The sequence below is a fragment of the Anas platyrhynchos genome, chromosome 5 (genome assembly GCF_047663525.1).
Source record: "Anas platyrhynchos isolate ZD024472 breed Pekin duck chromosome 5, IASCAAS_PekinDuck_T2T, whole genome shotgun sequence".
NCBI classification, from domain to species: domain Eukaryota; kingdom Metazoa; phylum Chordata; class Aves; order Anseriformes; family Anatidae; genus Anas; species Anas platyrhynchos.
Genome location: NC_092591.1, coordinates 6,425,892 through 6,449,517, shown reverse-complemented (window position 1 = coordinate 6,449,517; position 23,626 = coordinate 6,425,892). Strand labels below are relative to the sequence as shown.

The 23,626-nt window shown below is 44.6% G+C and overlaps 3 protein-coding genes across 8 annotated transcripts in view; 1 reads left to right on the top strand and 2 right to left on the bottom strand.

The window, feature by feature from the left end:
• SLC38A6 (solute carrier family 38 member 6) overlaps positions 1 to 10,871 on the bottom strand; it is a 44,805-nt gene extending 33,934 nt beyond the window's left edge. Inside the window, exons 1-5 of the mRNA XM_038180109.2 lie at positions 10,689 to 10,871; positions 10,460 to 10,575; positions 9,743 to 9,816; positions 5,564 to 5,616; positions 2,471 to 2,510 (exon numbers count right to left, since the gene is read on the bottom strand). Coding sequence (XP_038036037.2) covers positions 2,471 to 2,510; positions 5,564 to 5,616; positions 9,743 to 9,816; positions 10,460 to 10,575; positions 10,689 to 10,832 — 427 coding nt within the window. The 5' untranslated portion in view covers positions 10,833 to 10,871. The remainder of the gene's footprint in view (positions 1 to 2,470; positions 2,511 to 5,563; positions 5,617 to 9,742; positions 9,817 to 10,459; positions 10,576 to 10,688) is intronic.
• Positions 10,451 to 15,511, top strand: TRMT5 (tRNA methyltransferase 5). 5 transcript variants are annotated; one of them, XM_072038173.1, is made up of 6 exons: positions 11,186 to 11,287; positions 11,366 to 11,413; positions 11,619 to 12,268; positions 12,656 to 12,780; positions 14,255 to 14,909; positions 15,217 to 15,511. In XM_072038173.1, exons 3-6 carry the CDS (start codon positions 11,710 to 11,712, stop codon positions 15,279 to 15,281), a joined length of 1,404 nt encoding a protein of 467 aa, XP_071894274.1. In that variant the 5' UTR covers positions 11,186 to 11,287; positions 11,366 to 11,413; positions 11,619 to 11,709; the 3' UTR covers positions 15,282 to 15,511. The 5 variants fall into 5 exon arrangements, with proteins under 5 accessions (XP_038036035.2, XP_027315207.3, XP_071894273.1 ...); XM_038180107.2 differs by lacking the exons at positions 11,186 to 11,287; positions 11,366 to 11,413 and adding an exon at positions 10,451 to 10,536; XM_027459406.3 differs by lacking the exons at positions 11,186 to 11,287; positions 11,366 to 11,413 and adding an exon at positions 10,930 to 11,087.
• Positions 15,512 to 16,828: 1,317 nt separating this feature from the next.
• The window catches only part of MNAT1 (MNAT1 component of CDK activating kinase), a 120,560-nt gene continuing 113,762 nt past the window's right edge, over positions 16,829 to 23,626 (bottom strand). For both annotated transcript variants that reach the window (XM_027459413.3, XM_072038174.1), the window contains exon 8: positions 16,829 to 18,045. In XM_027459413.3, the coding sequence (XP_027315214.1) occupies positions 17,925 to 18,045 (121 nt within the window). In that variant the 3' untranslated portion in view covers positions 16,829 to 17,924. The remainder of the gene's footprint in view (positions 18,046 to 23,626) is intronic.

The following is a 23,626-nucleotide window of genomic DNA, read 5'->3' as shown; positions in this document are numbered from 1 at the left end:
TCATAAATCATCATTCATTATTTCATGTTCTCCAATCACTTTTGAAATAAGATACTATATGATGCAATGTACCCAGGTCTGATGATGGAGGAGGTAACAGAAAACAATTTTATTTTTAGCCTTACTCTGAAATTAAAGATGTTGACAGAGTCTGGAAGTCTGCCCAACAGACACAGTGCTGCTAGTTCCTTCAAACAGACATAAAACAACAACAAAAAAAAGAGGTGAATGCCTAATTGTGCTACGGAAAAAGTGAAGAACATAAGTTTTATACTTAATTCCAGCACAGCTTCCATTCAGGACAAACTACACTCCACAATTTCACCATTCCCACTTAAAATCTGTAGAAGGAGCCAGAAGAACAAGAAAAATTTCCTTTCTTTTTACGCATTTCTTCTACAGCCCGGGCTCACTGTGAGACGAGCTCTTCATCTCTCCTATCTTTAAGAGCCTGTGACACTGAAAATGACTGTTCTGCAATGATCATTCCTGCCGCGGTGCTGCTCTGCTAACCTGGACTCTGCCGAAGTGAAAATGGAAGTTGTTAAAGAGAGAAACACCATAGCTGGGCGCTCTGACCCCAGACAGAAACCTAAATACTGAACAGAAGCTGTGACAGCTCCCTGCAATGATGGCACAATTGATCTCCTGTATGGAGAACGGTGCCAAGGAAGCTGAAGTTGCACGTGAAAACCCATGTTTTCACAGAGTATGCTTCATGATAGACTTGGGCATGGTTTGGTTTTACCAACTCTAACCCGTTCAAAGAAGGAAAGTCACCTTTCTCATTTCAGTGCATTTGAAACCAAGTGATTCTGCAAATGAACACAGAGGATGCATAAAGTGCTACTATTCCCTTACATGGAAGACACTGCCCTTAGAAACAGAAGAAGCAAAAGTTTTGAATGCTTCCATTAAAATGAGGTCACTTAAAAATATCTGGAAGAGAAGTTTCAACTTGCAGAAACCTCCTCCTGAACTAGTTAAACAGAAAACCACTGGTTGGCAAAACAGGCCCTACTTGTTGGCAGAGAAGCCTGCTGCAGAAGACAAAGTAGTTTGATAATATCCAGCAGACACTAGTTTGGGCCTCTGCAGTTAGTGAATTTTATTAAAAATGACACCAAGAAGGTTATGAACTGCTATGAGGAAGAAATGAGAGTCATATTTCCTTTGACCACAGAGTCTTGTGCATGATCCCAGAGTCTCCAGAACCTGCACTGTGTATCCCTCCTTGTCTAGTACTGTTTATTTAGAGGTCCACTCAAACAGGAAAGGAAATGAAAAAATTTGTTCTTGCTACAGAACAACCTCTAAAACCCATATGAATAAATAATCCTTAACCTTGGAATTAGTCTGTTCACTCCTGCCTGAAGTTAACGCTAGGGTTTTTAACAGCCATTTAAAGTAAGCAGTTTTTATTGCTGTACAACAAAGGATTCCAATTTTACCCTACAAGCAGGAACTTGGTCTAGTTGTAGGTCGCTATGCAGTGACAACAAATAGTGATTGCTGAATTGTCTGGACTTGATAGGTAATGCTGAAGGAAAGAACAATGCTGGAAGGCTGTTTCCTTTTGGCATCGTAGGTGAATATGTATATCTTGGGGGTGGTGGTGGGGAATGGAAAGGAGGGAGTTTTCACACAGCTTCCTCATCTGAAGAAAGAATCCAACAGATCAGAAGGAAATAGCCAAAGGAATTATAAATTGTCCTGTTAAACATCGTCTGCTTACAGACAATTAATTTCTAAGGACGCTACTATTCAGTAACTCAAGCATTCTGTGCAAACATACCCGAGTAACAGTTCAAATGCTTGGATGATTGTTTTAATGAACACACAGCTGGTGTTATTTTATTGTTATGCACAAAGGAAGACAAAATAAGAGTAGAGTTGGAGAACCCAGCATATGATGTCGTAGATTATCTGCCCACATGACAAAAGTGAGCAAACCAAAGCACACACCTGCCCGCCTCAAAAGCCCAAGGTATTGAACTAAACCAAAAAGGAAAGCCACTATAATAAAGCAGATTTGGAATTCCACAGCTAAGCACTCTGTTATTACTCAAATCACTAAAACAAATTAGTGCTTTACAAAAGAAACAAACAAAACAGATGACATGAAGAAATGCAGCTACGAGATTCAAATGTACAGAAGAGCGGGGAGGAGATTATGCCTCATCAACCCCCTCTGATCAGCAACACCAGCTCTGATGGATATGCTCCATGTCACGCGATGCAGTCAGCATCAGGCACACAAACCAGCCCCCACCAAGTTCCCCATCTACCCCATGACTGCAGCGCTTGAGCTTAGCATGATCACATAAGCCTTTTCTGCAAGTCTTCCGTCTTCTTAATCAAACTCTTAAAAACACTCGCATTTAATTAGCACCTTGGACGTTTGTGGAGTTTTGCAGACTGCGGAAATTATATTCCGTTCAGTTAAAATTGAGAGTATGAAGTTTCTTACCTCCTATATTCTGGATAATTATTGTAGCTGCAACAAGGACCTATAAAAAAACAAGTTTTCTTTAGAAAAGGTAAGGATAACTGAAGTCATATGTCTACCGCAGTCATAAAACACATGGATCATCTTGAACAGCCCAGATGTAGAAGCGATAACTGGTACTGAAAGGAAAGGCATCTTCTGTTTAATGAAGAGTTTATAACACACATAAAGCAATGCAATCTAAAATGAATATAAAAGCAAAAAAAAAAACTTCCTGAAATACCACATTTGCATTCTGAGATGACAAAACAACAGTAGCCACAGGGTGAAGCTTGTTTTGCAAATGAGGTTTGAAATCACTGAAAACACACAAGTGCATTCTAATTGATGTTCACCTCTGAAATGGCAATCAGCGGAGATTTATACGAACTACTTCCTCACTGAGTAACTATGAATACTTAACTATCATGAATGTTATGAATTATTCTTTTATTCTATCATGAATTATTCTTTTAAAGTTGTGAACTAGATAGACATTGCTTTTTCTTTGGTGTTTGCGATTATTCATATTGGACTGATAGGGAAGTAGAAGTGACCATAGGCCACTAAAAATATTTGTCTGAATCTCTGCAATTGTCAACTCCCAACTGAAAACCCTAGAAGTGGTGTCTAAAGTTTTCCCAGTGTTGTTTTCATTTCAGTTCTAAAATAGCAGCATCATCTAGAATAGCAGAGTTTTTCTCTTTCTGTACGCACTGTTCTTCATTATGTAACAGGACCTTCCTACAAGAGCGCTACCAGAAGGCAGCTTGGAAGAAATCAAGCCACAGCTATGAGAAGAAAAACAAAATTGTTACTTTTGAATAAAATCTGAAAGGAGAATTGCCATTTTTTCAATTGATCAGTTAGAAAAACATATCAGATTTGTAATGAATTGAAAGCTCACAAATCAGCAAAAAAAAAATATATATATATATATATAATCTTGTCATTTGCCATAGATGGAAAGAAATACTTCATGCCTTTGGAGAAGGAGAATCAGCAATATTCCAGTGACAGAAAATCTCTAGTCTCACAAATCACAGAGAAATATTTTTTGACATTAAATCACCAGAAGGTTGAATAACTACTTTACTTCAAGAGCAGTTACCAGTAGTTTACTGTCAATCTAGGATGCCAGCTCAAGCAAGGTCCTGTAGTGGTCTGGCTGTATTATTAGCAAATGACTTGGATGAGAGAAGAATAAGAACAATTTTTATTTTTATTTTTATTTAAATGCCATCTGTACCTAACTAAGCTGAAGAAAGTTCAGGGTCAGGACTGTAATTCAGAATTATTGTGATAAAATACGAGAGTAAAAAAAAAAAAAAAAAATCAATAGAGCCAGTTAAAAGCAATGCATTCGGGAAGCAGAGATCACATATATGACTTACAGTTATTAGATTGCAAGTAGAGAAAATAGGCTGAGATAAAACTATCAGCAGCAGCCACAGTAATGACAAATCTTGTTTTAGGATGCAGTAACGGGCATGCTTGATTTAAAATATAGGTAATTGCATTTGCTGTTGCTGTCAAGTTGTTAGCCAGCTAACTGCGTTCCCTTTTGCAGACATGTTTTAAGATAAATGTATAAAAATGAAGGATATTTCAAGAGAGGAAAAAACATCAGTTCATCGGGAAAGCTTGGCGAGCTTTGTTTTATTATTTAATCGAAACAACTTCTCAGCCTAGATATATTCCAGTGATGGACTGCTCTCCATAGACACAGAAAATAGAAAACCAGACGATATTTTTAGAAGAAACGACTTGGTAGTTCTTAAAACAGAACTACTAAACAGTAATATTGGTGAGAATAATCTTCGACTTTGTCTACGCGGTAAAGCTGTGAAACCTCTTTCGTTGAATAACATTGAATATTCACTGAGAAACAGATTCAACAAATGCCTGCCAAGAACAGCTTATATGTGTTCAGCCCTACTTCAGAGAAGGGGCAGACTTGGTCACATTTTAATACTTCCTTAAGCTCTGCATTTCTATGGCTTCTGCATCAAGTGGCTTGTGGTTGCCATGTACAGAACAGACCCTCCAAAAAAAAAAAATTCAATACATTGCTAACATCAAGATTTATCTTCTCTTGATGTTGATCACATCTTAACTCTGATCGATAAATATTGATCGACACAGACTAAGCTCATTATCCGCTTATTAATGCTAATGGAAGTCTTACACCTAGTAGCTTAGATTTAATTCTCGGTTACATTAAAATAGAATAAACTGGTCTGTTAAGCAGAATTTTTTTTTTTATTATTTTTTTTTTTTTAAGAAAACCACTGAAATCGCACTTCTGCACGGTAAGCCTACTTTTAGAATCATTCAACTGAAACAGAGAGCATAGTAGTTTTATTATTATATGCATTGTATTCACTATCAGTATTTCCTGCGTACCCACTATTAGTGAATAACGTTGTCTATTAAGAAAAACAGATCGAGTAAAACTACTAAAAAGGCTTGGCTTACACGCTGAGTACTCTTATACCAAAAATGGTTTATGATTTTTTTAATCATAAGATAAAGTAACAAGAAATGTTCATCTGTTTGTTAACAAAAGAAAAAAAATAAACATGCATAAAATATATTTTTATTTATTTTGTAACAAGTACATGAAAGGCAAACACTTATCTTAGATCTCTATTAAACACTAAAACAACACCAGTATATCACTTAAGTGTCTCTTAACAATTTATAGCAACAGTACAACAGGACTGTAACCAAACTGAAATGGATCACTGAGCCAACTTGATGATAAAGCCAGTGGGCACGCATTTATGAATACAATTAAAAAGTGAACACACCAACAGGAAAGTAGCACAAAACCTTGCATTCAAGAAACACCTATTTTACAGTTAACTAATCTTCAGGCTTCCATAGACCACAAACACTAACTGGATGGTAACAAAGAGTTGTTTTCAGGAACTAATGGATTTTTTTAAAATTATATTAGGACTAATTGTACTACATATTTCACCTGTATATCTTGACTGTGCAATGAACAGTTGTATATATTGGAAGTACGGGAATGATAAGAAAAATACACAGATAAAACCAGACACTTACCTTTCCAGTTGATCCAAATGCAAACAGGCCAAGGTCTTCATAAGACATGACAGCTGTTAACGAGAAAAAACAAAACAAAACCAAAAATATTTCTAACTCCAAAATCACCTAAGAGCTCCAGTTTTGCCTTTTTTTCCTTTTTAAATGAACACAGTTCAGGATAAAATTTATAGAGTATTTTATATTATTCACTGAATAGTTTTTATATACACCTGTATTCCAACTAAAAAAATACAACTAGATCTAGAATCATTCACAGATTTTCCAGAAATTCAATTTAATATTAGAAATAGTATTATTATTTTTTACTACTACTATGCTGGCAGCAAATTACCTTCTCCCAACAACTTTTGCAAGTGATACTACAGATGAAGAATTTTGAAATTAGTCTCAACAATTAGTTGTAAGCTATCATTTGTTAAGTATGCACTTGCTTTTAAATGAAGACGATAACAGAAAATCTGTTTTCGTCTCTCTATGAATACAAACATCAATTATCACGTTGCCAGCTTTTAAAAACTCTACTGATTTCCAAGGCAGCTGAAGGTAAACTCCTTCCTGAGAAAACAAACAAAACACAGCGCACCATAGCAAAGACAAAAACAGAAGAAAACAAAATGCCTGCCCTTACTTGCACCTCACTTAAATAATTACATGGAAATAAGCTGTGGTTTCCTGTACTCTTTTGTTGAGCTTTAGCTGAAGCTCACTTCTAATATAGCTGGAAACTCAAAACAATCCCTCCTCGGAAGGGAGGAAGTCCTGTTAAAGCCCTCCATTGTTGTGCTGCGTTTTGTTATGAGGAGCTCCAGCGATAGCAAGAAGATGAAAGCTCCCCGAGAAACACCCCTCCCTTTCTCAGTATATAATAAAGAGGTCCAGAGTTGTAAATGCCTCACAGGGTAAAATTAATCCCCAAACCACATAGTTGTATTGTCATAACGTTTGCTTTCCCTCCCTGGTTTCTACCTGGTACACAACCGTTCCTACTCCCATCGCGTCCTAACTGAGGGCGCAGCCCTGCAACTCGAGCTGCTCGGGGCAGACCTTCACACCTGAGCGAAGCTGCTCTGAAATAAATGAAACGAGACCTGGGAGAGCTAGGCAAGGACCAGGATCAGATGGCAGGACTGGAGCCTTGCACTGCCAGCCATGGCATCGTCCCTTCGTTAGGTACTGCACACATCGGCTCAATGCACTACCGAAAAAATAAAACTTCATCTTCTCACAAGGCTTTGTCGAGGACGACGTTCCACGTTCTGCTCTACGACTGACATTAATACGCTATGAAACAGCAAATTAAGTGACAAAATTAAATAAGCCAGAGTCTGCTCACAGCAAAAACCTGGAAAATTCTCCTATGTCTGCTGTTACACTAAGTTATACACAGATACAATGAAACAACGGATGTGTTACCAGATTTTACCCTGTGTCTTTCTTTGTTTATATTTACAAAGCAGTTGATCACAAGAAAAAATAAAAATAGCATTTTAGAAGGCCATTCTCAATGGCATCAAATAGCAGGAAGCTTTTAAATGTGTTTAGAAAAGAGCTGCTTTTACCGCGTGGGAACAAATACAGACAAACAGGGAGTTACCAATAAAGAGAGAACAAAGTTTCCACGCGATTCCAAAAGCGCAAAATGAAACCTTAGGAGAGTATTTTCTGTAGTTACTGTTTTTGTAATCAATTTAGTTCTGTGAATACTTAGGAAGCCTTAATCACATTACTTTTGTAACTTCAAAAACACATGGAACAAAAAATTAGGCACTATGGACAGAAACACACTCTGCCTGGTTGGCTTAATTCCTAATATGTTATTAACGCCATAAAGAAATTACCCATTTAATCCCAAAGTGAAATTGGAAAGGATAGCACTAACAATACTCATGACTAACTCCAAAATGGAAAAAACAAAGTCACAAAACTTCAAAGTATATCCACTTAAATTCCCAATTCCTCTACTTTACTGAATGGGTTTAGCTTTTGTCAGCCCAAACCCTAAAACAATTTATGTAGGACTGAATTAACACTGGGAGAAAACACTGACTAATCCAAACCCAACACTTTACACATGGCAATATCAGTTTCTAATTCTTTTGGTCTACACAAATCATTTGACTTTGACAAAGTCACTCTACATCAACATCACTTTCAAACTGAAGGCACTTCTTTGTTTTTAAACTACAACTAAAATGCTTGAGCTTAATAAATTTCGGTCTCTGTTTAAAATGGAATTAAGGCTTCCATTTTGGAAGGTATTTTATATGTCAACTCTTTCCTAGGATTACATTTATGACTGAATGAATAGCTTACAAACACTCCCCAAACCCCCAAACTGTTTTTATTTTTTTTTACCTTCCACTCATCAAATTTTCCAAGCTAATTTTTGAAAGAAAACTACTAAAATCCCTAATTCCTTCCCATGAATTAGGCTCAATATTGTAATACTGTTCACAAATATCCGCATGTTTTACATACTAAAAATATGCTGTTATCTACTTTGGAAGCAAGCATTTATACTGATTTTACTTTGCAAAGGCAGAACTGGTCATAATTCTGGAATGGTATTTAACATGAAATTAGTTCAATAATTTACAGGAATTACAATAAAATCTCCCCCCTCCAAAAAAAAAAAAAAAAAAGCAAAGAAAAAAAAAAGAGAGAGCCATAAAGCCAGCAGATATCTAGAAATAATTCTAGTGCTAGTATGACCCATCAACGTTAACTGATAACCAATTATTAACCACAAAATGCTAGTTTCAGACAAGAAAAATACTTTACCCTGTTGTTCACCATTATTCTTTGCTTTTGGATATATGCATTTCAAAAATTCTTCCTGGAGGCAGAATTTTGCCTTTAGACAATAAATGAAGAGTTAAACCATTCTTGTGTATTAGCTCTCTAAGTTCAGTTTTTCCCCTCTCCTTCCTTTGCACCATCCCCTGCAGTTCTTTTGCAAGGATATCTTCTTATTTTACCAGATAACAACGCCAATTTACCAGATAATAACTACCAAGGGCCTAAGTAATACAGAACCTCCGATCATTTTTTGTGATATTTGTTCACCTCTTGTCTCAAACTCCCTTTTTTCAAATGTATCTTTCTAGCTATTTATTTCAGGTCTTGAGTCCTTTCTAACAAGCAGAGCTCCAAGAGGGAAAAAAAAAGAATGCCAGAGACTTGGTCCCAAATCATCAAACAGCCAACAGTATCACACATAAAAGCAGCCCTACCTCTGAAGACTTTTTTAAAGAACGTATGAAGAAGATCACTCAACAGGTGAAGACAGGAGCAGCAGATCTAAGAAGAATCAGGAAGCAATCATCTCAGAGACCAAAGCTAGCTACAGAAAGCACAGCCAAGAAGGAAGAAATGGAAGCTTTCTCCCACCACCTTTGAAAAGAGGGGAAAACAGATGAGATGAAACAATAACCAGGTGACTGGAAGAGATGGAGACTTCCTCCTGTAACATCTCTGTATACTAGAACTCAAGAAACCAGCCAGTTATTTCAGTAATAATTTTTAAAAAGCAAGAATTAAAACATTAGCAGCAGATTAGAAATCAGATGTTAGAATCTACTCTCTAGACATTCTCAGAGCAGTATAATTTTTAACTAAGGGCTGCAACGTGACTTCACACTCAGTATCAAAAATGCTGTAATAACACACATCCACAGAGTGCCATGGGAATCGTAACAACTCAGTTTGATTACAAAACCTGACAGGTATCCATGCTGAACAGTGAATAAGTCTATATAAGTAGGGTAGTGAAAGTTGGCTGTTTGTGGTTCTTAAGCCTTTACTGAAAGCAACAGCGAGACTACGTATGGAGGCAACCACACACTAAAATGGTGTGGTCCAACTGGCACCAAAACAATTTTGCTACAGACACACGGGATCTCTCTTTTTGGAAAGATGAGAGATGCATTCTGAGAAAAAGTAAAACTGAAAATCTAGAAACCAGATTGTTTTGCACTTCCTTTTTATAATGCATTTTGAAATGACAATTCTATGGCAATTAGCAATCATTAAGAGATCTAACATATTTCAACAGCAGTGAAACATGGCACTATGTTAACATGTTGTTAATTAAAATAATTATATGGGTTCATGTCTTTTTACTACAGGCAAGGAAAAGTTTCGGAGATCACTGTCAGATAAATCCTTTCCGCTTACCAGTCTGAATGCACATACTGAGCAGAAGAAACACAGAGTAAGAGGCAAGGCTGGCGACAATCAGCAGCAAGATGCTGAAAATACAAGAGGTTGAAATTTAAGGCATTTTTACAGGTCAATGCAGTTTCTTTCTTAAACATTAAAAAAAAGGATTCCATTGCACACAGCGTATCACAGGACCCAATTTCCTCATTTTATGGCTTTTCTTTGCTGGCTGCGGTTCACTTGGTCACTGACTGTCCCAACCCCTGCTAAAACCACAGCTTCTCGTATCACGCACCGCTGCGTGGGGTGAAGACGTGAATCACAGCAAGGCCGTGACACAGAAACACAAAGATTAACGTGAAATAAAGCCGGGTTTGCGGCCAGAGAGCAGTACAAGCTGGCAGCCTTGGCCCAGTCCCAGCTCGGTGGGCTCACGCATTTGGGATGTGCAAGCACCCCCCTCCCAAAGGCCCATTGCTGTAGCAAAGCAGCACTCAGACGTAAATATATGGGTGCAGGGGGGTGTAAATATATGGGTACAATGGGGGAAATGCCCCAAAAATCACCACCGAGCAGCAATATCAGTGTTCCCATGTGAGCAACCACAGCAGAGGTGGCAGCACTCACCAAGGATGCCCGCAGCACTCGCTGCTCCTTGGCTCCCCTCCCCCTGTCATTAATCACACCCTCTTAATTAACTGTAATTAATTAATTCCACCCCCCCCCGCTCACCTGAAGCCCAGGACGCCGGTGCTGGCCATGGCGAAGGACAAGCCCAGCGCCCCGCTGCCCATGATCGCGTTCATCAGGTTGAGCACCGCGCAGCCGAACGAGGAGCCGGGGGGCGGCTGTGGGGACGGAAGGGCGGGCAGGGCGATGTGAGGCGAGACCCCAGACCCCAAACCCCAAACCCCAAATCCCCCCCCCCCCAGCCCCCTCCCGGCGCCCCCCTCTCACGCACGCTGCTGGGCGGCGGCGGCAGCAGCGGGGCGGACTCGTCCCAATCCCGGTCCTGGTCCTGGTCCCATTCCCGGTCCCGATCCCGGTTCCCGTCCCCGGGCCCCGCGCCCCCCTCCCAGCCCCGCGCCCCCCGCGGCTCCTCCATGGCCCCGCCCGCGCCGCGACTCCGGGAGGGGCGGGGCCGAGCCGCACCGAGGGGGCGTGGCCACAGCCAGAGGGGGCGTGGCTACAGGAGGTGGGCGTGGCTAAAAGCAAAGGGGCGTGGCTACACACAGAGTGGGCGTGGCCTCTACACAAACCCCGCCCCCTCACCGCCATGCGGAGCCGCTTAACGTCACAGTGCGCGCGGTGGCGATGACGTCACGGGGGCGCCAGCGCGCGCGGCGCGGCTCGGCATGAGGTGAGGGCGGGGGTGGGGGGGGGTGGCGCGCGCGCGGTTGCCATGGATACCGCTCCCCCCTCCCGTTGCCATGGCAACCGCGCGGCCTACCCGCGGGGCTGCCCCGCGCCCGCCTGGGCCTAGGCCGCGGCCGGGCCCGGGCCCCGTCTGGGGGTCGCAGCCCCCCCGTGGGGCCTCGCCGGGGGATGCGGAGTGTGGTGGTGAGCCGGCGGGGCGATTTTTATTATTATTATTTTTTATTTGGCTTGCTGGGGTTAATATTGCGTTTATTGGAATAGGGAGAGGCCGCAGAGGTTTGGCAGGAGGGGCTGATCGCGCTGCTTCAGGTTAGTTAAAAGTTTAAGAACGCGTTTGCAGAGGGAGAGAAGTTCGTAGGGTAGAATTCGTAATAAAGGGCTTTTACAAAGCTGTTGTGGGCTCTTCGGTACAAATGGAAATTCTGGTTTAAGAGAGCAGCAAATCCGTGTGATTTGCAGCCTTTTTAATGGAATGGTTACATCATGTCTATAAAATGAATGATTTCTCTTCTAGGACGCTATGGAGATTCGGATGCTCTGCCAGACTACTGAAAGCTAATCATTCCAGGACAGCTGCACCAAATACATCACTTCCAGCAGTTTGGATGCTGTTGGCGCAACATTCTGGCAGAATACCTGGCCTCCCTGCAGCAGCTCAGACAGCCAATTTCTGTACAATGCGTGAAACCATGGAGGAGAATGGCAGCCCCGAACTGTACTTGCCAAATCCCGAAGTGCGAGGGATGACCCTGCTCAACAGAGAAGCTTTCAAAAGGACGGTCGTTGTTCCGGTTCTTAAAGTAAAGAAAGAAATCGTCCATGCGTTGGTGAAGGCCCTGAAGCACACGGTACTGCAGCGTCCTGGGCTAAAGCGAGTGATTGAGGATCCAGAAGATGAGGGCAGTAAGCTTGTTATACTGGATCCTCATCAAGTACCCGAATTCTCGCTGGGACAGGCAGAGCAGGAGGTATTAAAGCACCTTAACATTCCTCCTGAGGTGTCCAGGTATAACTTGGAGCTGACTTACGAGAATTTCAAGTCAGAGGAGATCCTCCGAGCGGTCCTTCCTGAAGGCCAGGATGTCACCTCTGGTTTTAGCCGCGTCGGTCACATTGCTCACTTCAATCTTAGGGACCATCAGCTCCCTTACAAACATTTGATTGGTAGGTAAAAAACTCTGATCAGAAAAGTAATTCTTCACTTCCAAAGATATTTTTAGAATTATTTTACCTATAAGTTATTACCTGTACAAAGAAAACTTCAAAGCGCTCTTCATTGCTTTACGTTTTGGCTTTAAATAGCTTTGTGCAGATCCTTACCTGTACACAAAGTGCAGCTCTTTCCTCTTATGCAGTCACACTTCGCTGAGCACTGGATCAGGGTAAAGTATGTGCTTCAGTAAGATCCCATAACATCTGCAATCGTTGGAGGGAGGTTGTTCTATTATACACACTTTTATAAATGTGACTATAGGCTGTCGAGTTTGTATCTCTTAGAACATTAAGAGGCTGCAGTCCCTCAACCATCGTATCTTCTGCCCTTTCTTTCAGGACAGGTTATAATCGACAAGAATCCAGGCATCACCTGTGTGGTGAATAAAACCAGCATTATTGACAGCACGTACAGAAACTTTGAAATGGAAGTGCTCGCTGGAGAGAGCAACCTGGTCACTAAGGTACAGGATTTTTTCCCCTTTTATTTTAAATTTAATGTGCTAAAACCCAAAGGCGTACCAAAAAGCGGTGAGGAAGAGACACTGATAACACCATTCATTTGCACGGTGCCCCTCCTCACACCTCTTTCAGAGTGTGAGAGTTGGCAGTTACTGCTGTCTCGTTTTGTCCTGCTTTGCCATGAGCAAACTCACAGCCGTAGGGATCAGGCAGGTAAGGGTTCTCCCCAGATCACAGCCTATTGCCAATAACATGGAAAAGCAGCTGAAGCAGGTTTCTTAACGAGATACTAGTTACAAACTTGGGGGTATTTCTCACTCCGAGGCCAAAACATTTAGTGAATTTGATCAAAAAAAAATGTTTCTTAATTTTACCAGTCCTTGTACTTAAATCTCTCTGTCTTTGCAGCTTAAGCAAGAGTTTGCCTGATCTTAATTCTTTTTCTGACAGCTAGAGGACAAACCTCATCTCATTTATTTTGAGATCTTTCATGTGAAAAGCATTATTAAACTGCTGAGTATTCTTCCCTTGGGGTTCTTGTCTTTAGCTGGAACCTTGGCGGCTGGCTTGACCAAAAAATATCTTTCATAGCTGTTGGCAGTTTTACTCTTTTAGGAGAGAAAATACGAGGTTAGCAAAGTAAGAAGTCGAATAGCTCGGTGGCAAAGAACAGCCTGCACATGGACGCAGAAGGCATTTGAACCGTCAGGTCAGAAGGGACGATCAAATATTTTGCAGATGATTTTGGCTCATTACGCACACATCTGGCACACCGCTGGGCTGCCAGGTCCACCTCAGCGTGTTCCCTGCTGGCAGAGCAAATGCTGGAGTGATCTGGGTCACACCGTGCGGGTGTGGTAGAGCAAAGTGGGTGTTATCCTGCATCCCTCTCATCTGAACAGGCACCATTTCTCTGTAGGTCTGTTCGTAGGGCAGCGGCCATCGCAAAGCCTGGGTTTGGCTCCGTTTCCAGACTCCATCACCCCGAGAGAAAGCGCAGCATTTTTTCAGGCTGCACAATTGGCTCCCAGCGGCTTTGAGTTTGGCTGAGTGCTGCCGTTCTCGTGCTGCAGCGCTCTCAGGCACTTACTGACTGTGTAGACGCTGTGCTAAGGTTTGAGGCATCTTCCCAAGATCTGCTTTCAATAAAGGAGTTTTCAGACAGCCACAAAGCATTTGAAAAGCCTCAGATTTTTATTTTATGGTCATTCGAAGTTGCTGCTTTATTTCCACCTGGTGATTAAGACGTGCGTAAGCCAGTCATGTGGATTGACAGTTGGAACGTTCCTGATGGCTATTTGTGATGAGCAGGGCTGTTTATCCAAGATTTCTGTACACTGCTAATGGGAAAAATGTCAATGTACACATCACCTTTTGATAAAGCCCCTTGGTTTTTAGCCGTCTTAATTACTGGTATTGCTTTAACCTGTCTGGAATTTGAACGCAGAGACTTAACCAAATGCTTTGGACTTTCAGGTCAAAGAAAATAATATCTCATATGAGTTGGACTTTGCTAAGGTCTACTGGAACCCCCGCCTTTCCACAGAACACAGCCGCATCGTTGAGCTTTTAAAGCCCGGTGATGTCCTTTTCGATGTCTTCGCTGGGATTGGACCTTTCGCTATCCCAGCAGCAAAGAAGAAGTGCGTCGTATTTGCAAACGATCTCAACCCTGAATCCTACAAATGGCTGCTGCACAACTGCAAGCTAAACAAAGTAGACAACAAAATCAAAGCGTTCAACCTGGATGGCAGAGACTTCCTCCTGGGGCCAGTAAGAGAGGAACTTAGTAAAGCGCTCGCGCTTGAAAAAGAGGCACAGAAACCCGCTGTCCATATAGTCATGAATTTGCCAGCCTCGGCTCTCGAATTTCTGGATGTTTTCAGGCATCTCTTGGTCGGAGAGCCCTGTGGTGCTGCTGTCCTTCCCACAGTGCACTGCTACGGCTTCTCCAAGCACGAAAACCCAGCCAAAGAGATTCAGGAACGGGCCGAGGCTTCGCTGGGAGCCTCCCTGGACGGGCGCTGTGCTACGTACCTGGTGAGGAACGTTGCCCCCAACAAGGAGATGCTGTGCATTAGCTTCCAGGTTCCAGCGGATGTGCTGTACAAGAGGCCCTGCCCTGCTGAAGGTGAGGAGCAGCCCTCCCGCTGCACCTTTTGCTCCTTCAGGCCGCTCCTGCTGTGTGTCAATGCTGTTACTGCGTGGCACTGAGGTGCAGGTCAAAATGTCGCTTGGTGCGGGTCTTTTGAAAGTCCTCTTAGGCACTTGGTAAAGAAAAGACCTCCCTTACTGCTGTAGCAGTTTTCTTTGTGGCCATTAATGCTGATCTTAAGGCTCATCACTTGTTAAATCCCTCAAGCATTGCGTGGCTTGCGGTTCAGGTCCGTCTGTTTACTGTACGTTCGCTAACTGAATGTTTCTAACTTTTCTTCCAGAAAAACCAGCCTCTAAGCGGCTGTGTACCGGCAAAGATTTCACTGAAGAAAATGTCGTGAGTTGAAGACCAGAGCTTGGGTAACAACCTTCCTGGTTTGTGTAAGGTACTCCTAGGTTCCGTCTGGTCTACCCCTTGTTCAATGAGCCCCTGTGTTACCTGCCTGAGGTGCAGCGATGCACAGCACGTGTCCCAGCTCTCCTTGGTGAGCGTGGCTTCCTGCATTTACTGTTTGTAATCGTGGGACCAGTAACCAGATCGATATTGTTCAAAAAAATAAAACAGCGTTTCTGTAACAGTGTTTGGTACTCCCGTTTCACACCCTGTGACAATTCAGTGACACTGACTGGGATCGTTTTTAGCAGTGATAGTTTGAAAAAGTGCAGTTTGCTGTGCAAACAGGTTTTTATATTTCGTAGGGCCTGGCAAGATGACTTACGTGGGCCCTGCATTTACTGTTTAGAGTAGAATTCTCTTTGACAAACGGTTTTGGTGGTTAAGGGTATTGGGTTACTGCTGGCAGATGCACAAACAGCTCTTATGTAAGCCAGGTAACCTCTCAAAAACTTGACCTCAGGTAGAAAGAGGCGCATGTAGCCGCGTATGCTCAGCCCTGGGCTTTTGGAGCAATAACTGTTTTTTACAAGAAGGGATTTAGCTGGGGATTAGTTGGCTCCTAGCTTAGTGCTTGCCCACAGGTAGCGCAGGAAGGGCTCTGATGCCATGTGCACACTTGCAGGTTAGGCACACGCCCGTTAAGGCACCAGGCTGAAAACCAGCAGGTGGCTGATGGGGCCTCTCACCCTCAGACCTTTTCCTCCTTTGACTTTTGTGCCTCTCTCCGAGCTCTGCCCCACCTCTGGCTGCTCCTCTCATCGGTCCCCGCATGATCTCGCTGCCTGGCTGCTTGCGTTCCGCAGGGAGTTGAAAAGCCTCTGCCTTTGATTTGGTTTTCTTCCCCATCCAAGCTATTGTTGGGCAACATCAACCACAAAGAATTGATGTGGCTGCAGAACTCCCATCGCCCTCGGTTTCAGATATTTTCCTTCAGCCCCAGCTCAGCGCTCCCGCCTAGCAACATCACCACGTGCCCACCTCCCTCCCTGGCCCTACTGCTGCATCACAACATCTGTAACCTGCGTGGCCTTTCTGTCAGTGACAATCACACCACGTCCTACCTCGCCTCCAGCCCACGGAGCGCTCTCTGCTGCCCGTTACATTCCCTAACACTGCGGTGTGCCTACCTCCAGCTGCCCCTTGCGCTTCTCACGCTCATTTTCGAAGCTGCTGCTGTTCCTCAGAGCCCTCCCTGAACAACACAGCGGTGACAAAGCCCCTGACCACCCGGGAGCGATGCAGCCCCCCAGTGCCCTGCCCCGGGATGGAAGCAGGGAGCTCCCAAAGGTTTTGTGCCTCAGGTCAGGGTGTCTCCCCAGCGGGGAGCTGTGCTCCGCAGGCTATGCGCGGCATTTTCAACACCTCTCAGCCTTGTGTGCAGCAATTCCTGTCAGCAGCTGCTCTGGGCACAACACAACAGCATTTCAGAGAAAGGGAAATGCAAAGTTTGGCACCTCCCTCCCCCTTCCTTAATAAAAGAAGCACCGAGTCTGGAATAGAGCTCATTCTTTTTATTACAACAGAGCAAAAAATACATTCATTTAGTACACTCCTCAGAGCAGTATTCAACAACCTTTAATGGATGACCTACAAAACGTGGCCCAGGCTTTACTCTAGCAGTGCTCCCTGTCCTGAGTGGTTTCCAGTCTCCTGCAATTTCTACATATTCATGGAAAAAACATCCCGAGACAGGAACCCCGCTTCTGCTGCGATCAGGATTCGTTCCGCCACAAAGTGAGGCGAGGGGATGTACAAAAGCAGCAGCTCAAGTGGGAAGGATTATCCCAAACACCAGACAAAGGGATGCTCCTGCCAAAGGAAGATCCCAAACACTTGACAGCAAAGTAGCAAACGGGGCTAAACAGGGAAAAAATAAACCAATTCTGACTACTTTAATGAACTAGCCTTATTTAAGGCCTCTTAGATTGCTTTGGAGGAACACAGTTGAAAGGTTTGCAGCTAAAGGTTTTGCTCGTTTTCCAGTCAAAGGTAACAACCAAGTGACATCAGGAGGGATCCTACATAACACTTGTGTCAGCACAGTTCCAGGGTTTCTCGTCTCATCCAGCTGGCAGGAGCAAAAACCCACTTGCCTGAACTGGGGAAACGAGTTTTATGGGAAGAAAATGCAGGCTTGAATATTGACACTAAATGTTATAATCAAAATGGCATTTAAATGCTTGTGCAAATAAAACCCTGCAATAAGAATAAAACCACGAACTTTAATAAAAAAGTCTGGCTTTATTTAAAAAAAATTTACAAGTGTGTTTTTTTAAACCTCAAACATACACAGCTGAGTTATTCACATCTTCCATTAGATGTGGCTTATTGCCTCAGCCTCCCTCAGCAAAGTGCCACATGACTAACGAGCTTCCCCCTCCGCAAAAATGTATCTACCATTTTACAAAGCTCTCGCGTGGACTTTTTTTTTTTTTTTTTGCTTTTAACACTTAAAACACAGCTGGTTTTACACAGAAAAGTGACTGCAGCTTAGCCATTGTGCAGATGGCAGCAATTTTACCCAACCTTTGCTGGCTTGACTTGCTTCCCACTCCGTTCAGTGTCCCTTCCTCGCAGGCTGGCGGACGCTGGTTAACTGGGGTGCCAGAAGAGGCCACTGAAAGCATCCTGTAGAGCTCGGTGACACGCCAGAGAAGAAGTGTAACCCCCGGCAAGATCCTGCGGAGAGGCGGCTCGTACGTGGTTGAGGTATCTAAAATAAAGAGAAGCATCACTTTAGCACGGGAAAAAATACATCAGACACCTGCACGGTTCCAGTATGGCGAGGCTGAGGCTGCTTTTTAGGAGAAAGCACGGCAAGGCACCTCTGGACGTGTCAGTACTGAGCTTTCCCTAGTCCCACAGAAGTGCTGGGGCTGACAGCTGACCTTTGGGCGAGCTGCACGGCCACGGCACTGAAAAAAATGGGGCTGAACTTTCTGCTCCCAGGCCCATCGGTATCTGCAGTAAGTCCACCAACACCAGGCAATTACATCAGTACGAGTTTGTCGTCAACATTTTGGCTAAAAAAAAAACTCCAAACCCCATCATTAACTCATTTAGCATCAGGACCAGCTCTCAGAGCTGTCTGAATTCCCCCAACCCAGCAGACCAACAATGTGAGCTGGAACACGGCACCCACACTGCTGCTCCCCCAGGCCCTCGGCTCCCTGGGCCCAAACGCAGTCACTGCACGCTGAGAGCTCCCTTTAAAGGTGTCTGTTCAGTGGGGCTTCAGCGTTTTCATCCTACAGTTCTTGCATCCCACATAAGACAAGTGTCAAAACGGATTCTCAGCTAGTTTTGCACCAAAACCCCACCAAAAACAGTTAAAACTCAAAAAGCACAGGCTGTGCTTAGCACTACCAACGCGATGCCTCGAGCTTCAAGCACCAGAGAAAATGCCACAAACACGAACTGCTTTTCACAGTTGCAGTGCAAGCCACCGAGCTTCAGCTGGCTGTTTTGATTCATCACTTGGTACATGTTGCTCCTGGGAAGGTTGAGTCATTCCACCTCTGGCTTGGCAATTCAAGCATAAACTTGCAAAACGCATACAGCCTTTTATAATGTTATCCCAAGAAACCTAAACCAGCTGCACTTCTGGCAGGAAAATACAGGACCACCAGTAAAATATCCAAAACAGTTGCATCTTTTAATTTATGACTATACATTGTTTCCATAAAGAGTATATAAACCAGGTCAGATTTTATAGGTAAGACATAATAAACAGTCATACCTATTGATGCCATAAATGTGTAGAGAAAGAGGTTACTTAAAAATGATTAATTACACTTTCAGAACTATTTCATGAACCTAATAACCGCAACTCACAGACACGAGCAGCATTTCTGAGTTACTGTGAGGAGGATGCTGAAGCTCAGACACAATTTGCCTCCTGTGGCTGGGTGTACGTGAGCCCCGCTGCCCGGTCCCACCTGGGGATGGAGCACGGTCCTTACCAGAGCGCTGCTTCTCCTCGGTGTGGACACAGACACCGGGGGAAGAAATCCTCTTCTGACAGCGTTGAGAGCAAAGGGAGCTACAAACCTAACAGCAAAGCTGTCGGCATCTCAGTCTGTAAGGACAGACAGCCTGCAGGGAGCTCCCGTTCTGTGGGAGAATGCATTTAATAGATTTTTCTTTTTTTTTAAAAAAAAGAACATTCTGCATTCCTGTTACTTGTCCTCTAGTATTTTAGGAGGAAAATCTCACCCTTCCCAACGGCCTTTTACAACTGCTGTGGGAAACAGGAGCTTTTTCCCCCAGCCAGGAACGATGCAGGGATACTGACTATAACAAATAATTTCCTTCCAAACACTGGTGTGAAATTACCTCCACCCTCCAAGCCATAGAGCCTTATAAAATCAATTCCCATCACAGCCCGATCTTACTGCTATCATGTTTATTTCATCGTACAAGCTTCATTTTCCACTCACGCATGGAATAGCCCAGAGAAAACAGGGGATTAGTTTGTGTTCCTATATTACCAAAGGCTGGTTGTGTGGTTTTTGCTGTTTTTCTTATATATCACTAAAAGGAGGAGAAAGGCAGAACCTATTGTTTACCCTTTTAAGGTCATCTGAAAGGATGGAGGCATTGGGTTCGTAGGAAGGCCTGATGTGCAGATATTACAGCACCTCAGGTTACTTCATACGTGATCTCTGAAGCAGCAGAAAGTCATTATGGCCAAAAAGGCTCAGACCAACTTCTACTATGACGACCCGCATTAATTCTCCTTGCTCCTGCCCAACAAGCACGACGCGCCGCTGGCTGTCAAGTGAGCTCTTCTTGTTAAATATCCTTAATTAATGCTCCCAGCCCATTTAATGACCGTGGCACACCAGGCAATGGCAAGAATCCGCGAGGCTGAAGCCACACAACGAGAAGGGAATGGATTTTTCGGCGGCTTCTCCACGCAGCTCCCCGCCTGCGCTGCCCAGCGCCTGCCGTGCCAGGGCTGCAGCATCTCGGAGCTGGATTCCTGGGGTTTCTAGCAGAGGTCAGCACGGCTTTTCATGCTCACCTTCAGAGCAGCCCCAGGAAGAAGCTCGTGCCAAGTCTTCCTTCCAAAAGGCAGGCTCGGTTAGGTCTCGGGACCTGGAGGTAATTGCTCTGACTAGTTAGCAAATTCCAGCACACTGGGTCTGTTTTTCATAGGTTTATTTTAAGTACCTGTAAATCTTATAAGCAGAAACCAGGAAAAAGAGGTTTGCTTTTCTGGTGCACGCTTTTTTTTTTTTCTTTTTTTTTAACGTGACTTGTTTTTACTGAGGGCAGACTAAACTGCAGCTCAGAAAAGCCTGCACTATTATTTTTGAACCAGGCTGAAGAGCTGTGTGTTCCCTGCCCCACGGCTTCACGCTCCCCGACCGGCGCGGAGCCTGCCCCCTCTCCCTCGCTGCAGCCACTCTGTGTTGATCTTCCCCATTAACCTTTCACGTGGCTTAAAACACGTCGTATTTTTGTTCTTCATGAGCCTTAAGGGGGTTCACTCCGACCCTTTGGCTTCTCATCGCCGTGCGAAAGAAAGCCTCCTGTTTTCAAGGGAAGAGAGGTGTAATTTACCCTGGGTGCAGAGCCTCAGAACCGAGCCGGCCGTTCCTGGGGGTGGGTTTCCTTCACCTTTTCCCTTTTCCAAGGGCCGTGTCACCGGCACTTCATCAGGAATGACTGGAACTGCTGGAGAGCTCCGTGGAGCTGCAATCCCTACGACTCCACCGCCGCACAGGCGGCCTCGGCACCGCTCAGCGTGGCTGTGTCGGGAAGCCGGGGCCCCAGAGCCACACAGCAACACCTGAGATCACCGGCGTCCTCCCTGCTCCTTTGGGGGTCTCTCCTCTTCCTCGCCATCTCCTCCAGCCTCGCTGTCCTCCCAGACGCTTTAAGCCATGCAGGGATGCCCGAGATTCACCTGAACATGCCACGTGCCGAGGGAAGGAAAGGGATGGCTGCGCTCTGCTGGCGTTGCTCTCTGTGGGGCTGCACTTTTCTGCTCTCCTTCCTTCACCCTGGTGGCACTTTCCCCAGAGGGAGTCCTCGGGCACACCTCTGGGGTTCTTCCATTTGCCAGTCTTACTGGAACTCAGGAAAGGCTCCCAAAATCACCAAAGGAGGACGGAGACAGTGCAATCAAGTAAGAAAACCGAGCTAAAAAACATCCAAAGGACAAGCCCAAACCCCCAGCACGCTTCCCTCCACCCACACACCCAAACCCCTTTAATGTGTCAGTATTCGGGACCATTTCACACAATCATCCCCAATCTTTCCAAGACAAACACACTCCCAGTGGTGTACCCGCTGATGCGTTGCTGAAGGTACACACAGAGCACTGTATTTGGCACCCAGATTTCACTTTTTTTTGATCTGTTAGGCTCTTCAAGGAGGTGAAGAAAAGAAAAATCGCTGACAAGTTGTTTGAGGAAGAAACAATAATGTAATTCTGTTCCACGGAGCAGATTTACTGTTCATCTGATTATCTGCAGCATCCAAGAGAGAAAGCGCTGGGGCAGACATGAGATCTGGGCTGTTTTCCAGACGGAGCATTTGCATAATGCACACTGGGTGCATGAAAGCAAGCAGGATACTTCCAGCCTGGAAAAGAGTGGAGCATTTAGCAATGCAACAGCACACGCTGCACTCCTGCCTCTTTCTGAAGGCAGAGTTTTCGTTCACTTTACCAGGTCTCTGCGATGAGCTGCTGATGCATTACTCACAGAATCCTTGCAGATGCTGGTTTTATCGGGTGGGGGATGCACACCAGAAGCCGGATTTTCTCTGTGGGATGTTTGTTGGTGAGGAATGCGTGGCCAGGGTTACTTGGCAGCCCCTGAGCAGGTAAGAACCGGGCTCTCCGCTCACCTCCGCTTTGGTTTGAACCAGTCCTGTGGTACGGTCAGTCCACGCAGCCCAAACAAAGCGTGTTGGTAAAACAAACCGAGTTCATTGTTCTTCGTTTAATAACCCTGGGAAATCCACTCTGCAATGGGCCTTTGCTAGGTGCTACTCAAATGCACCTCTGCCTCGGAGGCTGCAGTGCCTGAGCACAAAACCACAATGCACAAAGCTGGGCTCCAAGCAGCAGCCCACAATAGCAACTCATCCCTCCGCTGACTCGCTGCAGACCTGATCCCAAACCCTCCCGAGTCAAAAAGCAGTCCTGGAGGCACCCCCATCGGCTGCTCCTCTCCTGGGTCCCCCGGGACAACAAGGACCAAAGGGCAGCAATGTGGGGTACAGCTGAACTGGGAGGTTGTGCTCTGGAGAGTAGGTCCGGGGCTGTCTCAAGGAACCGAGATGCCGTTTGGTTGATGAATGCAGTCTAACAGTTTTCATTGCTTCAGTGTGAATGTGGCTAGGAAGTCAACAAAATGGACAAAAAATTTCCGTGGCGTGGGGTTTGCTGCAAGCAGCAGCAAACAGGCAGAGCTGACGGCTTTTTCTTCTATTTAGTTCCCCTGGATAGCTCTGTGCACACAACTGCAGCCAGCAGAGTGAATGTCAAAAATCTGCTGAGCACGAGGAGGCCCCAGTACGACAGATCTCAAGGCTGACATTAAAAATATATGATTTTAACCAGGTTATGTCACCTGCTAGTCTTGCAACAGGACAGGACCAAATAGAGCCCATACGACAGGGCTGCAAGGAAAAGTCGATGTAAATACCCCAGCACGGTTTGGGCTACAGAAAAAATCTGCTGAAGACAATAACACAGGGCTGCCATAAACACCCCCCTCGCAGCCTGGAAACCCCAGCAAGATTTCAATCCCATTTGCAGGCAGCAGCTCCACCAGCTCAGATTCAGCTCAGTAAGCCAGCCCGGGTTTTGATTATTAATAACATTGTTTACCTAAGCTAGTTTTCTGCAGGCTCGGGGAGCTGAAATTGCTTACCTAGGTGTCAGATGAGTGGCAGACCCAGCACAAAGGGTGCTGAATTCACTGCTGAATGCCCTGCTCAAATTGCGGGCAAGACAGCCGGCTCCAGCAGAGGTTACCTTTGATGACATTTCAAGGGGCTCCTCTGAATTGCTTTGAAATAAACAGATCTATAGCTAGACGATGATTTTTTTTTTATCCCCTTTACTTAGAGGGAAACTTCAAACAACTGGAACAAGGAGAAGTTGGAGACCTCACCTTGCAACAAACCCTTCAGAGTCAGATGCCTGCTGACCCGAGTGTCTCCCCGGTTGTTGTAAGGAAGGTTTAAGAAAAAATCCTCTCAGTTGGGAGTTTGAGTTCTTGGCTCCTCGAACTTTTATTCCTCAGTTTTTGGTCTTCAAAGAGAAGACCTCC

Bases quoted from the DNA above. Each gene is read 5' to 3' on its own strand.
- TRMT5 (XM_038180107.2), top strand. From the start codon at position 10,487: ATGGCGAAGGACAAGCCCAGCGCCCCGCTGCCCATGATCGCGTTCATC. The intron at 10,537-11,618 runs GTTGAGCACCGC...TTTCTCTTCTAG, and splicing joins CCCATGATCGCGTTCATCAG to GACGCTATGGAGATTCGGAT. The intron at 14,910-15,216 runs GTGAGGAGCAGC...CTTTTCTTCCAG, and splicing joins GAGGCCCTGCCCTGCTGAAG to AAAAACCAGCCTCTAAGCGG.